Source organism: Oncorhynchus gorbuscha, linkage group LG10 (assembly GCF_021184085.1).
Source record: "Oncorhynchus gorbuscha isolate QuinsamMale2020 ecotype Even-year linkage group LG10, OgorEven_v1.0, whole genome shotgun sequence".
Lineage (NCBI taxonomy): Eukaryota > Metazoa > Chordata > Actinopteri > Salmoniformes > Salmonidae > Oncorhynchus > Oncorhynchus gorbuscha.
The window spans coordinates 40,055,917-40,070,938 of NC_060182.1; the positions used below are offsets into that span (position 1 = coordinate 40,055,917).

General features: G+C 46.7%; 1 protein-coding gene across 5 annotated transcripts in view; it reads right to left on the reverse strand.

The window, feature by feature from the left end:
* Window positions 1-15,022, reverse strand: part of LOC124046084 (formin-like protein 3) — a 59,226-nt gene that overhangs the window by 3,483 nt on the left and 40,721 nt on the right. For 2 of the 5 annotated variants that reach the window (XM_046366078.1, XM_046366073.1), the window contains 17 exons: window positions 14,861-14,937; window positions 13,919-14,012; window positions 10,781-10,966; window positions 10,372-10,521; window positions 9,512-9,613; window positions 8,776-9,160; window positions 7,883-7,966; window positions 7,557-7,681; window positions 7,079-7,281; window positions 6,304-6,607; window positions 5,968-6,048; window positions 5,602-5,731; window positions 5,298-5,458; window positions 4,440-4,541; window positions 3,519-3,611; window positions 3,089-3,212; window positions 2,123-2,258 (listed from right to left, as the gene is read on the reverse strand). In XM_046366078.1, coding sequence (XP_046222034.1) covers window positions 2,167-2,258; window positions 3,089-3,212; window positions 3,519-3,611; window positions 4,440-4,541; window positions 5,298-5,458; window positions 5,602-5,731; window positions 5,968-6,048; window positions 6,304-6,607; window positions 7,079-7,281; window positions 7,557-7,681; window positions 7,883-7,966; window positions 8,776-9,160; window positions 9,512-9,613; window positions 10,372-10,521; window positions 10,781-10,966; window positions 13,919-14,012; window positions 14,861-14,937 — 2,493 coding nt within the window. In that variant the 3' untranslated portion in view covers window positions 2,123-2,166. Of the gene's footprint in view, window positions 1-78; window positions 127-2,122; window positions 2,259-3,088; window positions 3,213-3,518; window positions 3,612-4,439; window positions 4,542-5,297; window positions 5,459-5,601; window positions 5,732-5,967; window positions 6,049-6,303; window positions 6,608-7,078; window positions 7,282-7,556; window positions 7,682-7,882; window positions 7,967-8,775; window positions 9,161-9,511; window positions 9,614-10,371; window positions 10,522-10,780; window positions 10,967-13,918; window positions 14,013-14,860; window positions 14,938-15,022 lie in introns of all 5 variants that reach the window. The other 3 variants (XM_046366077.1, XM_046366074.1, XM_046366075.1) reach the window with 3 other exon arrangements.

Below are 15,022 nucleotides of genomic sequence, written 5' to 3' on the forward strand. Positions count from 1 at the left end.
TAGCTAGCAGCACACAGAGGGGCCACAGTACAAGCAGGGCCAAAGCAGACAGGCCAGGCTTCAGGCTACCTTCCTTACCCTGCAGCGTTTAGGAGTGGCATATACTGTTATTTATCTTCTGTTCAGCTGTTCAGAGGGGTAGAATGAAGGAAAAAGAGTGATGGTTGAGGAAAGGTTGTTACCAGGTTAGAGAGAAACCAAACCAACCACATTAGTTAGTTTCATGGAACAACAAGGCACTGTTTGGTTAACAAGATTGGTTTTATAGCCAAACTTCTTAATACTGTATTTTTTTATTTAAATAAATACATCTTAAAATGTATAAAACCTGAAAAAACTGATATCTTATACATAATGTAGCTTTTAATACTCATGCTATTATGCTACAGTAAATGCAACTTGATTATATGATTATATTTCATACTACGTACTATGCTGAACAAAAATATAAACGCAACATGTAAAGTGTTGGTCCCATGTTTCATGAGCTGAAATAAAAGATCCCAGAAATGTTCCATATACACAAAAAACATATTTCTCTAATATTTTGAGCACAAATTTGTTTACATCCCTGTAATTGAGCAATTTTCATTTGCCAAGATAGTCCACCTGACAGGTGTGGGATATCAAGAATCCAATTAAACGGCATGATCATTACACAGGTGAACCTTGTGCTGGGGACAATAAAAGGCCAATCTAAATGTACAGTGTTGTCACAACACAATGTCACAGATGTCTCAAGTTTTGAGGGAGCGTGCAATTGGCATGCTGACTGCAGGAATGTCCACCGGAGCTGTTGCCAGAAAATGTCATCTTCATTTCTCTCGAATGTCGTTTTAGAGAATTTGGCAGTACGTCCAATCGGCCACACAACTGCAGACCATATATAACCACACCAGCCCAGGACCTCCACATCCTCCTTCTTCACCTGCGGGATCATATGAGACCAGCCACCCGGACAGCAGACGAAACTGTGGGTTTGCTCGGCGTCCTCACCAGGGTCTTGACTTGACTGCAGTTTGGCGTCGTACGCGACTTCAGTGGGCAAATGCTCACCTTCGATGGACAATGGCACGCTGGAGAAGTGTTAATCCCAGTTTCAATTGTACCGGGTAGATGGCAGACCGCGTGTATCGCATCGTGTGGGCGAGATGTTTGCTGACGTCAATGTCGTGAACAGAGTTCCGTATGAGGGTGGGGTTATGGTATGGGCAGGCATAAGTTACAGACAATTGCATTTTATCAATGACAATTTGAATGCACAGAGATACCGTGACGAGATCCTGAGGCCCATTGTCGTGCCATTCATCTGTCGCCATCACCTCAGGTGCCCCCATGCACGGACCCATGTCGCAAGGATCTGGACACAATTCCTGGAAGCTGAAAATGTCCCAGTTCTTCCATGGCCTGCATAATCACCAGACACGTCACCCATTGAGCATGTTTGGGATGCTCTGGATCGATATGTACGTCAGAGTGTTCCAGTTCCCACCAATATCCAGCAACTTCGCACAACCATTGAAGAGGAGTGGGACAACATTCCACAGGCCACAATCAACAGCCTGATCAACTCTATGTGAAGGAGATGTGTTAGGCTGCAGGAGGCAAATGGTGGTCACGCCAGATATTGACTGGTTTTCTGATCCACGCCACTACCTTTTTTTTGTTTTTCAAAGGTACAGTATCTGTGACCCAACTGATACATATCTGTATTTCCAGTCATGTGACATCTACAGATTAGGACCTAATTCTTTTATTTCAACTGACTGATTTCCTGAGATGAACTGTAACTCAGAGAAATCGTTGAAATTGTTGCATGTTGCATTTTATATTTTTGTTCAGTATGAATATCTAAATATCAGGTTCAGTCATTCAGAGGTTTGGCTGTCTGACTTATATCCTTATATCCTGTTAATTCAGGTAGAAGTCCCTTGAGGTAGATAGAAGACACACTTGCCACCAATAAGAGTCAAAGGCCGGGATTCAAGCAAACTGCAGGCTGGCCTAAATTAGTAAAGGGGGGGGGGGGTAAGGAGTAATCTTAGGGAGTGACGAGGTGGTCATGCTGCATGCAGAGTGGTCAGGCAAGGGCGGGGGGGGGGGGGTAACGAGGAGAGGACACCTGTTCTGGACAACCTTGGCATTAGGGGGAAGGAACTGTAGGAGCTAGCAGTTGGAGTCGTCACAGAGCTGTGCTTCACAGAAGAACCGTGAGCTCCGTTTAGCAGTACGGGCTGTGAAGGGGACGCTCTTCAGCACTGAGGGGGGAGGAGGGGAGAGAACGTCACACCTGAGACAGAGGAACCTGTACTGTTACTGTACTGTTGTACACCCCCCCCCCAGACTGTAACTTATCTGTATATACAGTATACCAGCTTTCTCCGTGCCACACCTCGCTGTATTGGAGTACTGGAGTACCAGACTACACTCCTGTGAGTCTTCCAGCCCTCGAAAGGTCTTTGGGTGTGTCTGAAATGCACCCTATTCCCTATGTAGTGCACTACAGGGAATAAAGTGCTATTTGAGATGCGCACTATGTCCAGGATGACAGGGCTATACTGTATGTAGAGTAACGGAGATGACACAAGTGTTGTAAAGGACCAGTAGTGGGGAGGAAGCATTATTAGCATATTATTAACATTGATCATTTAGATTTCACTGTCGACGCTGATTAATGAGAGTGAAGTTAGAAACTGTCCCGAGTTTGCACCTCCCACGAAACAGGGTATCGGGACACGGTGGCTTTTATTTTACCTACTGGGACGTGCATAACAGCCAATGGCTTGACTACAGGCCTACTCTACTCTGTAATAACGAGACCGTACTCATCTAGACAACTAGCAGGCCACAAAAAAACACAACTACTGGGACGTTCAGAACTGGAATCTGCTGCTGTCTAGCTGCTGGATAGCCTCGAGCAGTGGTGTCTGAACCACGTAACAGAGTGCTCCTCCAGCCGAGCAGTTGAGGACCACAGTGATCTTAGCCTGGCCCCGGCCTCTGCCCCTAGGACTGGGGTTTGGACCAGGAGACCTGGGGCCCGGCTGGGGGCTGCGTGGCTGCCTGCGTGGCTGCATGTCGAGCCCACCTGTGATGATATCCTCGATGGTGCCGTCCTTCCCCTCGTAGACGGGCCGGTGGTCCTTAGCCTGGCGTTTACGCAGCTCCGAGATCAGCTCTTGTTGCTGCTGCCTCTTCTTCACTACCTGGACCTTGGAGGGAGAGAGGAGGAAGGATCAAATCCTGCCGAGGTCCCCCAAAATAGCTTGAGCTGCCCACGGATCATTTCAATCGTACAAAATGCATGAACTCCTTATTGGAAGTGTGAGAAATATATTGAGGAAATATAAAGGCTCTGTTGATCGAAAAATTATCCATTCTACATCTAGACTCTCTAGAGTCGTTGTACAATAAGCACAAATTTACTACTGTTGGTTGAGTCCAGTGACTATTATAATCTTCCTGTTTTTTTGGGCCTTGTCTGTCAGTCAGGGCTCGGGAGACTTCTAGTACTGTACCTTGGGGTCGTGTTGCTTGGCCTCCTGAGCCAGTAATTTCTCTCTCATGGCTTCCTCCTGCTTTTTCCTCTGCTCATTGTCCACCACCGCATCCTGTAGGGAGGAGAACACAAAATGGACGCCACTCAGAGAAATTAGTCTTCAGTTCGATACAAATCAAGACACGGAAATATATCTAGTTTACAATAGAAGAAATGGTTTTGGGTGTTGAGTAAACAGAGACAACACACTTTCATGTAGCTAAACAGTCAGCAACATAAATTGTTATGTGTGTCTCCCTCTCTCTCTCTGATCCCCTCTCTGTTTCTCTCTCACACACACACAGATACGCATGCAAGCGCGCAGATCCATACATTCTTGTAGAGAACAATCTCCGGAAGGTGTCTGTGTGGCAGGGCTGTCCAGCAGGCGGAGGCAGGGCCGTCTGTCCTTCCGGGGGGGCAGGGAGGGTGGAGGCAGGGGGAAGCAGAGGCAGGGTGGGGCCCTCGGTCTGGGGGTTAGAGTGGGGAGGCAGGGGGAGAAAGGGGAAAGCAGGGGGGAAGGAAGCGGGAGACTGGACCTAGTCTAAACACCACAGCTGCAGCTCTGAAGGCAGACCCAGCTGGCCCATCCTGTTATTAGACCTGTGACTCCAGTCCACACCCTGTCCTTGTGGCACACAGACGGCTCTGCTCTGCTCTTAGAGGCAGCAGGGCAACACCCAGACCCAGACTAACCAAAGGTTAGGCTAACTCCCATAGGACAGAGGGCAATCTCCACCTAAACACAATCCTGTGTGGCTTAGTTGGTAAGAGTGTGATCCCCTACTGGGATCCCATATGCATAACAAATATATGCACTCGCTTTACTGTAACGACGTTTGCTATGTGGCATATTATATACATGTACGTGTTAGAACTGTGCTGCTTGGTCCTCCCTTACCTTGTAAGCTCTGATGAATCGCACAAACACAGGGAAGAACACGGACGGAGGAGTCGTCTTGGAGCTCTCCCCAAAATAGTTCACCACATTGTTGAAGGCTTCCTAGAAAATGACCGGGGGAGACAGAAGTGTAAAAGGCAGGAACACAACATTTGTCAACATCGACAACCTTTACAAAGCCTTTTGGTTTTTGAGGTCAAGTGTTGTCCTACATTGTTGTATCTTGGGCTTTTTGGCTTTTGTTGTGCTGCTTCTAGGGAGAGGTGTTTGCGCAGTTACACTAAGTTGTGTTATGTTGGGTTTTGACCTGTTTGTAGTTTTTGCAAAGCTATTTTCCCTGAAGAAAAATGCTGCGCTTGCTTTAGCGGTTTTATGGTAGTGGAAGAAGTTTAGAAGTTTACAGACCAGTTGTCACGTTCTGACCTTTATTTCCTTTGTTTTGTATTTATTTAGTATGGTCAGGGTGTGAGTTGGGTGGCCAGTCTATGTTTGTTTTTCTAGGTTTTGGGTATTTCTATGTTTCGGCCTGGTATGGTTCTCAATCAGAGGCAGGTGTCATTAGTTGTCTCTGATTGAGAATCATACTTAGGTAGCCTGGGTTTCACTGTGTGTTTGTGGGTGATTGTTCCTGTCTCTGTGTTTGCACTAGATAGGACTGTTTAGGTTTTCGCACATTTATTGTTTTGTTAGTTATTTCATGTCTAGTTCCTTTATTAAAGAACATGAATAACCACCACGCTGCATTTTGGTCCGCTTCTCCTTCACCACAGGAAAACCCTTACACCATCCAACTACCTCATCCTCACACCAGTATTGAACCATTGTGTCTGCAGTTTTGATAGGATGTGTTAAGTTTACCTCCGCAGTCTTGGCGTCCTTCTGCAGTTTGTCAAGCTGAGTGTCGCTAGTCTGGAGGAAGCCCTTGAGAACAGAGTGGTCATGGAGACTACACTCTCTCCTGATCAGATCCATCCCTTTACCCAGCTCCCGCACGTCCAGCAGCACATTCTCCAGAGACACTAGAGAGAGAGAGAGATACGCACGCAGGCACACGAATATCAAGCCTCCTCATTTCTACTGTGCTTCACATGAACTGTCTTCTTCATACAGTCAGAAGAGGAGTCCCAGTCCTGTCTCGTGAGGTCTATAGCTGAGTACTCACCTGCAGCAGCTTTGTCCACAAAGTGTAGTTCGTTGAAGAAGTTAGCCAGCTCTGGATACTTCTCCTTGACAACCACAGCTATGTAGTGGAGCAGAGTCATCTTCCTGTCTGTAGACTTGGTGTCCAGCAGCTGTGGGAGGAGAGGAATGCATTATAGCCAAGCCTCTTTTATCACTCTTGAAACAAGTGTATAATTGTAGCCTTGTATAACTAATATGGAGATAAACGGAATGCATGACCAGAATACATATCAACCAAGGCCCTTCTCAATCTGGAGGAGTACATCTTGAAAAAAGTCTAGCCCCTTGTAACTAATATGACGATACAGTCACTAGAATGTTCTTCTTTGTTTCGTACAGTACTCACCAGATCAAGACTTTGTAGCTTGAAGCCATACACAGAGCCTCTCTTGCTGCTGTTCATGTAGTTTCCCAGGGCTAAGATGATCTATGAGCATATAAAAGAAGAATTACAATCTTAGCGCCATAAAACTGTGGCCAGGGTCATGCAAAAAAAAAAAAAAAGTTTTCCAAAATAGTTGTTGCACTAAGATCCATTGCCTAAAACTGACATAGATGATTTTAGTGCTAAGAAACTCTTGGGGAAACTCACCACTGGTTGCTAAAACTGAAACAACGCTTGTCATCCAAAGTCAAACTACTTTAATCCCCGGTGGTGGAATCCAAGAGCGAGAAGCCTTACCTCTAGCATGCGTTTTAACTTGGGTGAAGACTTGACGGACGCGGACGCTGCGATGATGGCGTTGAGCTGCGGGGTTAGCATGCCGACGTTGTCCGAGAAGTTCCCGACGAACGTAATGATATTCATCCTCTGGGTGAGCCGTTCGATCTTGGAGAAGAAGAGCATGAATCGGTCCTCGTCCGTCAGCGCGTCCAGCGGCCGCCGCTCCCGCTCGTACTGACGCATCGTCTTCCCCTCGGCCTCCGTGGGAAGAAACCGCATCAGACACTCCACGAAGTCCACCGGCAGGGCCTTCAGGTCGAAGCTATAAGGAGAAACAGATAGTAGAGGTTGCAACACTGAAAAGGTTAGAAACATCAGAAACTCCACCAAGTCCACCTGCAGGGCCTTCAGGTCAAAGCTATAAGGAGAAACAGATAGTAGAGGTTGCAACACTGAAAAGGTGAGAAACATCAGACACTCCACGAAGTCCACCGGCAGGGCCTTCAGGTCAAACCTGAGTAGGGAGACCTTGCATAAAGCATCAGAAGGGGGAAGACAGGTTAGAAACCTCAGCGCTAGAACTGGAAACGATGCAGCATAGAACCACATGGTTGGGCCCCTCGGAGTCTGGTTCCTCTCTAGGTTACTTCCTTCTAGGGAGTTTTTCCCAGGACACTGCTTGCTCTTTGAAAGCCCAGGCTGGGACACTGTAATGCACTTTGTGACAACTGAATTGTTGACGTAAAAATACATTTTGATTTGTGGAAAGCGAGGTATAGGTTACAGTACGTACCTCTGTATGGCTTTGCAGATCTCCTCGGTGCTCTTGTTGGCCTTCCTCAGGGTGATGGCCAGGTTCTTGGAGCGGTTTGCGTCCAGCAGGCTGACCTTGTTGGCAGCCTTCTGAGACACTTTGGTCTTGGGGCCACTCAGGTCCACCAAAGGACCCTGGGCCTTGGTCTTAAAAAGCTCCTCAAACTTCTCCACATCCAGCTCCTATAGACAGACACCACACACACAGTCAAACGTGATACCTCAAAACATGTACATCTTCTATGAAAAATACCTGTTTTAATTGGGAGTTTTGTTTGGTTTTGATTGCAATAAAACAGGGCTGGCTTAACTATCCGTATACAATGAGTTAGGAGGAGGGCCTTGAGGGCCTCTTTTCCTGACCACATGACATGGAACAACTTGGGCCCAAAATGAAGAGAGAAACTGTCAGATGAAGGACCCCGAAAGGGAGGTTTCCCCTGGACTGGTAGACTCACCTCTAGTACTCGTTCATCATCTATCTCGCTGAAGACCGTGCCGTTGATCTGGTTGGGTTTCAGCGCGGTCCAGTTGAAAATAGGCAGGCGGAACTTGGTCTTGATGGGCTTCTTGATCCTGATAGCTGCAGACCGACATTATTACATAGAACACCAGGACAGCCATTATATAGACAATCATGCACATTTCCATCACACAATCAGACTTGTATCTTCTCGACACATTCTATACTCCACCCTAACTTCCTTTTAAGTTCAGATGAACCGTAGTGGCACCATAGCAGATGTGCAATGCATTGTATTTGGAGGCTGGTGTTTGTTCTTACCTGATAGGCCCATATTGAGGATGAAGTTGGGTGCAGTTCCTGGTAAAGGCGGGGCCATAGGAGGTGGGGGTGGAGCATTCGCTCCTGTGGAATAGAACACAAGACACTCAAGTCAGCATCGACCACTAACACCGAAGTCTGGGCAGCTCTATTCTCATGAGCCGTAATCAAATCCCAAGCGTATGGACATCTGTGAGAGGCTAGTTAAGGCATGCTGTACCAAATCAATACGACGAATAGTAATATTTGTTTATGATTGCATACACTAGTGTTGTGCGTCCATCCAGCTGTTTCCGTGTGTGTGTGTGTGTGTGTGTGTGTGTGTGTGTGTGTGTGTGTGTGTGTGTGTGTGTGTGTGTGTGTGTGTGTGTGTGTGTGTGTGTGTGTGTGTGTGTGTGTGTGTGTGTGTGTGTGTGTGTGCGTGTGTGCGCGCACAGCCTGTCAGCACCTTGATTCACAGTGAGGGAGGAAACACCCTAGCATTTCCCTTTCCTGTCTGGACGGACGGGGCCCGGGCCCTACTCTGACCAATCACCTGGCTGGGCACAAAAGGGCAACGAGGGCAACTCTAAAATAGATCTGCCCTCATAGACCTATCTCTATCTCCCCCGTGTCCCTTTGGACTCTAGTGACTTCCTCTCTCTTACATACATGTACACCACACATAGTACCCTTTTCACACTACAGAGCCGAGCTGTACTGGCCTGGTTACACACCCACCATAGTTTGTGCTGTAAAGTATTGATTTTCAACCTATTCAGTGGGCTTTGGAATTTGGAATGGAAAAGGGTGGGAACCCCTGCTATGAAGGACAATGTGAAAACAAAGCCAACATGTTATAGTTCTAGTCGGCACAATGAAGTGAAATAGTATAACTGATCATGGTACTGTACCTAAAGCAGAGGGCAGAGGAGGAGGAGGCGGAGGAGGGGGAGGCGGGGGAGGTGGTGCTTCACTGGCCGATGGTAGACTAGTCCCTGGTCCTCCTGGTCCTCCTGGCCCTGTTACTCCTCCAGGCCCCACTGAGAATCCTCCGTTCTGCCCAAAGTCACCCAGAGGCACCCCCGGACCTCTACTCCCTCCTCCTCCACCACCGCCCCCTCCCAGGGGCTCGATGTCGATGTCCCCGTCCGGCTGTTTGCGGAGGCGGATGGTCCCCTGCTGTTCCATCTCCAGCAGGCGCTTCTCGATGTTGAAGCTCCTCTGGAAGGCAGCGTCCTTCTCCTTGATCATCCTCCTCAGGGTGTGGACCTGGGTGTTGGTCGACTCGTACGTCTCCTGTTGGGTCAGACCACCAGGGGGAGACAGAGAGAGAAACGGCTCTATGGTGACTCCGAAAAACCATACAGGATCATAATCATGCCATATCCTGCCGATCAATTTTCTATAATAGCATTCTCGCTCGAGCACAGTTAATCAAATGTTGATGTTAGTCTGCCACGGCCGTACGTATACTCAACCAGGCGTCGTGAAACACTGCTGCAAAACAACATATTAAATACAACATTAAGACGCGAAGACACAGCTACGGCTGTGCTGAATCATCAAGGGTGCATTTGATGGTGTATATGAGAAATGGGAATGGCAATTTGATTCCGTATCATAATTGTGAACCCCAGCTCGTCATACCCGTATGACGTGGAGATCCTTGTCCTTCTGCAGGAGCTGCTTCTCCAGGTCTGCCACTTTCGTGATGGTCTCATTCTCCACCTCCAGCAGCTTCTCCGTCACCTAGTGCAGGGTGGAGAGGATGAAGAGGGCGAGGAAAGAAAGAGAAGGCAGCAGGCATGGAGAGTGAAGCAGAGTGAGTGGGGAGATGGAACAACAGGGATGGAGAAAGGGATAGCGGGGAGAGGAGGTGAATTAAAGCGTTGATTCAGTAAAGTCCACCTCGGGCATCTCGCCCAGTTCCACTTTTGCTCTCTCTCTCTCTCGTGTACTATATTCGCTGCAGCGTCAGTAAGAAATGTGATACGCTTTGCAGCATGACACAGCAGGTTCAAGTGAGGCTGACATAGCCTAGTTAGCTTTCACTTTTGAAATTGGATAACATGTTGTACAAGTAGTAAAAGGAATTCTCTGGGAATGCTCGCTCTCCTCCTCCCCCGTAATTCCTGGCCCCTGAAAGCCGGGTTTGTTTTGAAATTCTCCAGATGACGGCACGTGCGCCTCCTGACCTTTCTGTGTTAGAAAGGGGTCATTGGAAGAACATGGGGGGGATGGCGTACTTCACATTACTGCCCGACTGAAATAGCAGGGGATACCCAATCCTGACCGGATAATGGCGTACCTGACTACGGTACTTCGTAGAACTCTTTTCATGTACATTCATCAGTACGGAGAAGGACAAATGTGCTATAAAAATTCTGTGTGAATAACAACTAAAGGACTCATCGTCGTGTGTGTATTTGACCTATAACCCATTTGAAAACATTCCACTCCTGCACAGTGGCTTAGCGGGTGGGTCTGGTCAGTCTTGGGGTTCTTACGTGGGACAAGTGTTCCTCCAGCTCCTCCACCTTCTCCAGAGCCACGTTCTTGGTCTCCGCGTCCTCCAGCAGGCCGCCCACATCAAACACATTGTCCAGGTAGGCCTGAATCTGGACCGACAGCTTGTCACTCTCTGTGTACTTGGATTTCTGTAGGGAGAGAAGGGGAGGTTCAGGTTCACATTTATGAAGGTACCGTAGAAGGCAACGTTTTAAGGCATCTCGGAAAAGGGGACATGACGTAAAATGGCGATTTTTAACTTCCTGCCTTCAAATGCTGCCTCAAAAGGCATGAGACGCAGCATGTATGGCTCCTTGGAGACTTCATTCAAGGAATGCTGAAGGAGATGTTTGCGACAGGTCAAATGAATACCTGGTTATTACATTGTACTCATAGCGTCCTCCTTACCTCCAGGTAGTCATCTAGGCCCAGCTTAGTGAACTCGTACTGCAGGTGAACCCTGAAGTTCATGTCTTCTACTGAGTGGACCATGATGTTGATGAACTGCATGCAGGCCACCATGAAGTCGATGTTCCCATCCTCCACGTGGAAATACTCCATCAGCTTCTCAAAGCGATGCTTCTCCTTGCACACCTGAAAAGGAATGGAAACATAATGTCAATACAGACGGGAGCATATTTTCAGAGGGGTTTGCAGTCTTAATTAAGTCCTCTTCAAATCCAAAAGAGGAGGATGTGTTTCAGTTCTGTTCACCTTTGAATCTCCTCAGTTTCCGAAATGCTTTGATGTTGCTGTGCCGTATAACATAGTTTCATGTGAGCTTAGTGACCAGTGGCGGTCGGTGCCGTTTAAGATGAGCATGGTGTTATTTCTATTACAGCGTATTGGATGACATTCATATTCCATTCACCCAGTTCAATGTAACAGAGATAGGCTTAGGCTACTACATTGTGGTCCTTCTGTAGCTCAGTTGGTAGAGCATGGCGTTTGTAACGCCAGGATAGTGGGTTCGATCCCCGGGACCACCCATACGTAGAATGTATGCACACATGACTGTAAGTCGCTTTGGATAAAAGCGTCTGCTAAATGGCATATATTATTATTATTACATGATACTCACGTTTTCCCTGTACCCATCATGAGGTTGCTACAACTTAGCCTACGACTGAAAGTTTACAACGTAGGTGCACGCCGAGAGAAATGAGAGACGGTGACACATTCAATACCGCCTTGCACATTCTGGCCTGCATCTAGCCGATCTAGGGTGTAATCGTTAGTCCAACAGTTGCAAACGAGAGTTTCTATTCGACATATTCAGGTATGTTTATCTCCGTTTCGTTCCGTTTGCTTCGGTTTAAGAAGCGTTTTTCAACAGAACCGGCGGAATGAATGCACCCCTGATCACACGCAAACATTTCACTTTCATAGCAGCCACATAAAACATAATTTAGCTTGTTGTATATATAATTCCTTCTCGCCGCTATCTACGCACTCTCTTCCTCTCACCTTTACCCTTCACTTGTGGACTTCAGTGCACAACAAATCAGCTGTCTGTGACCAGGCGAAAAAAAACTTTCCAAGCCAAACCTTCATATCATGACCGCTAACTGCTACGGCCTACTTTGTTGTAACGTCATAGTCAACTTAAACTACTAGAACTAACGTGTTAGTAAACCTGCTACAATCATGCAGTACAGTGTACAGACTGAAAGAAGTTTAGCAGTTACAGAGGCTGGCCCCGGTGACAATAAATTAAGAACATCTTGACTTCGAAGAGTTCCAGTGTTGGATAGTCATAGCCAGCTAGCTAACATAGCATCCCTCTGTTTGAGCTGGGTGTTTGAGTAGGCTAAACTAGCTAGCTGCATTTACTAGCAAAAAGAGAGTTTCAAAAAATACAACCAATCAGTTTGCCCCCCTCACCTCATACATTTCTCTCTCGCTCTCTCTCTCCATCTTCTCCTTAATTTTTAAAGAAATTAATTTGCTCAACTGTTAAATTATTGTCTTTCTCTCTCTTTGACTCAAACTACTCACCACGTTTCATACACTGCAGTGCTAGCTGGCTGTAGCTTATGATTTCAGTACTACATTCATTCTCTGATGCTTTGATTGTGTGGACAAAGTCAGTTCATACTGCAAGAGCTCTGATAGGTTGGAGGACGTCCTCTGGAAGTTGTGATAATTACTGTGTAAGTCTATGGAAGGGGGTGAGAACTATGAGACTCCTAGGTTTCGTATTGACTTCAGTGTACGCAGAGGAGGACGGAAGCTAGCTGTCCTCCGGCTACACCATGGTGCTACCCTACAGAGTACTGTTGAGGCTACTGTAGACCTTCATTGCAAAACAGTGTGTTTTAATCATTTATATGTTGACGTGAATATATTCAGTATAGTTTTATCTAAAACGGATCACTTTTTAATGTTTCAATATTTGTATTTTTATGAAATTCACTGAGGAGGACGGTCCTCCGCTTCCTCCTCTGAGGAGCCTCCACTGATCGTGACCCATGCCCAGGCTATGGGTGTAAGCAGAGGTCAACACACTCCATCTGCAATGAAAAGCCCTCCTAATTATTGGAATTCTTGGGAAGGGAACAGAGTAAAAATAAGGCAATGGGATAGAGATCTCGCCAGACTCCCACACACACACACACACACACACACACACACACACACACACACACACACACACACACACACACACACACACACACACACACACACACACACACACACACACTGGAGACAAAGAAAACAAACTGATTTCCCAACTTAAAAACATCTGATTTAAATACAGAACAAAATCCAACCCCTCATTCCATATCAGCATTCTTTAGCCTAGAGTTGTTGTTTTGTGATTTATACTTAATTGCTGCACAAATATGGCTATAAACCAGAGCTGCGTCTCAAATGGCATCCTATTCCCTATATAGTGACCAGAGGCGGTCCTGGTCAAAAGTAGTGCACTATATATGGAATAGGATGCCATTTGAGAGACAATCCACAACTGGTGGCGGAACATCTTAGCTATAACGTTGCAGTAAACACTCAGCTGTCACTATGATTGCATTTTGAAATCTCGCCACAAAGTTGTTGGTTGGTTCACACATTGTTGTGACTGGGTGGCTGATAGGAGTACTGCTCTATGGGGTTATGTGGTGCTCTGCAGATTGCGCAGAGCAATCGGCTGATTCCGGCGTTAAGACGACTGACTCTACAGGCTAGAAACTGAGAGGCTAAGCAAACCTTTGTGATCCACTCACTCCCACTGGGAAATTGATCCTTATCACGGTTGCCTCACATCTGGTGGCTTAATCAGATGAATAGCCCCAGACATAGCATGGTTCTGGGCTTTGCCTAACAGGCCTACCAGGGTTCAAATAGTATTCATTTTCTTTCAGATACTTTGAGCATTTCATTGAGCCTGCCCGAAGAGCCAGATGGGCAGGGCTTGCACTTTTGGGATTATTATGTTGGTTTTATCGTGCCCACGCAAGCGTTCCAAGTATTTGGAAGAAAGCAAAACGGTGAATTCTGCCTACAGTATGCTAATACTGAGGTTATACTAAAGTAATACGTCACCTCTTTGAAGTTGTCGAATGCAGAGAGTATGATCTCATGGCCTCCTCTCACCAGACACACCGCAGCCAGCAGCTCCAGCACCAGGGCTTTTGTCCTGTCAAGACAGAATATGGGTGTTCATGGACACAACGTCTATATAACATTGCATTACGACTCTGGTAATCCATGGCTCGACCTGTACGTGGTTCAAATCCAACTCGCTATGACGTTGTTATAACGGCATTTGATAATATACTTCGTTAAATATTAGCCGTATTATTTTCACCGGTGCAAAATGTAGTCAGCAATTAGATGACCTAAAGCACTAAATAAATGCATAGCACAGCTGAAATCCATTATTCTATACTTTGAGGTTTAACACCCACAGAGGAGCCGGAGTGAGGGGCTTGTCAACGCTTCAACTGAAAGGAGGTCATTATGAAGTGATCAGCTCCCACGCTTTAACACTGTAATCCCAAACATTCCTCTAACACACTGCATCTATAACAGGCCTTCATCCAAAATGGCAGCCTAGTCCCTATGCCATGGCTCCCTATTCCCTTCGTAGTGCACTACTTTTGACCGGGGACCTACTCAAAATGAGTGCACTAAATAGGGAGTAGGGTGTCATTTGGGATATATGGTAAACCATGCCTTTACCAGGCTCTGATGTATGGTTCTCATTCCCAACATCAGAGAGAAGCCGATGGGAGCCCCCTTAGAGAATGAGGAGTGTATCATATGAACAGGCTGATCAAATGTTCCCCTATTGTCTGACCCACACCCTGACCCACCCTTAATTCTCTCAAGCTGCAGAGGTGGCGGAGGCAGGGGCAGGGCCTGAACTTGAACTGATGATAGATACCTGCACACTGTTGTACCCTGCACCTCGAATCAAAATCAACCTAGACTTACTGGAAGTGTGTAGTAACAGCTTCTAAATAGAGCCTGAGATTAGCTTACCTTGAGTTCTTATTGTTCAGACTTAGGGCAATTTCGTTGACTGCGTGTGCGTGGGACATTACCAGGTTGAAGCCATACTGGAGAGAGAAGGTAATGGTAGAACAGGATGTGGTTAAAGAGAAGCAAAAGAGGTTTGAATGCTGCCAGTGCATAGATTCAAGC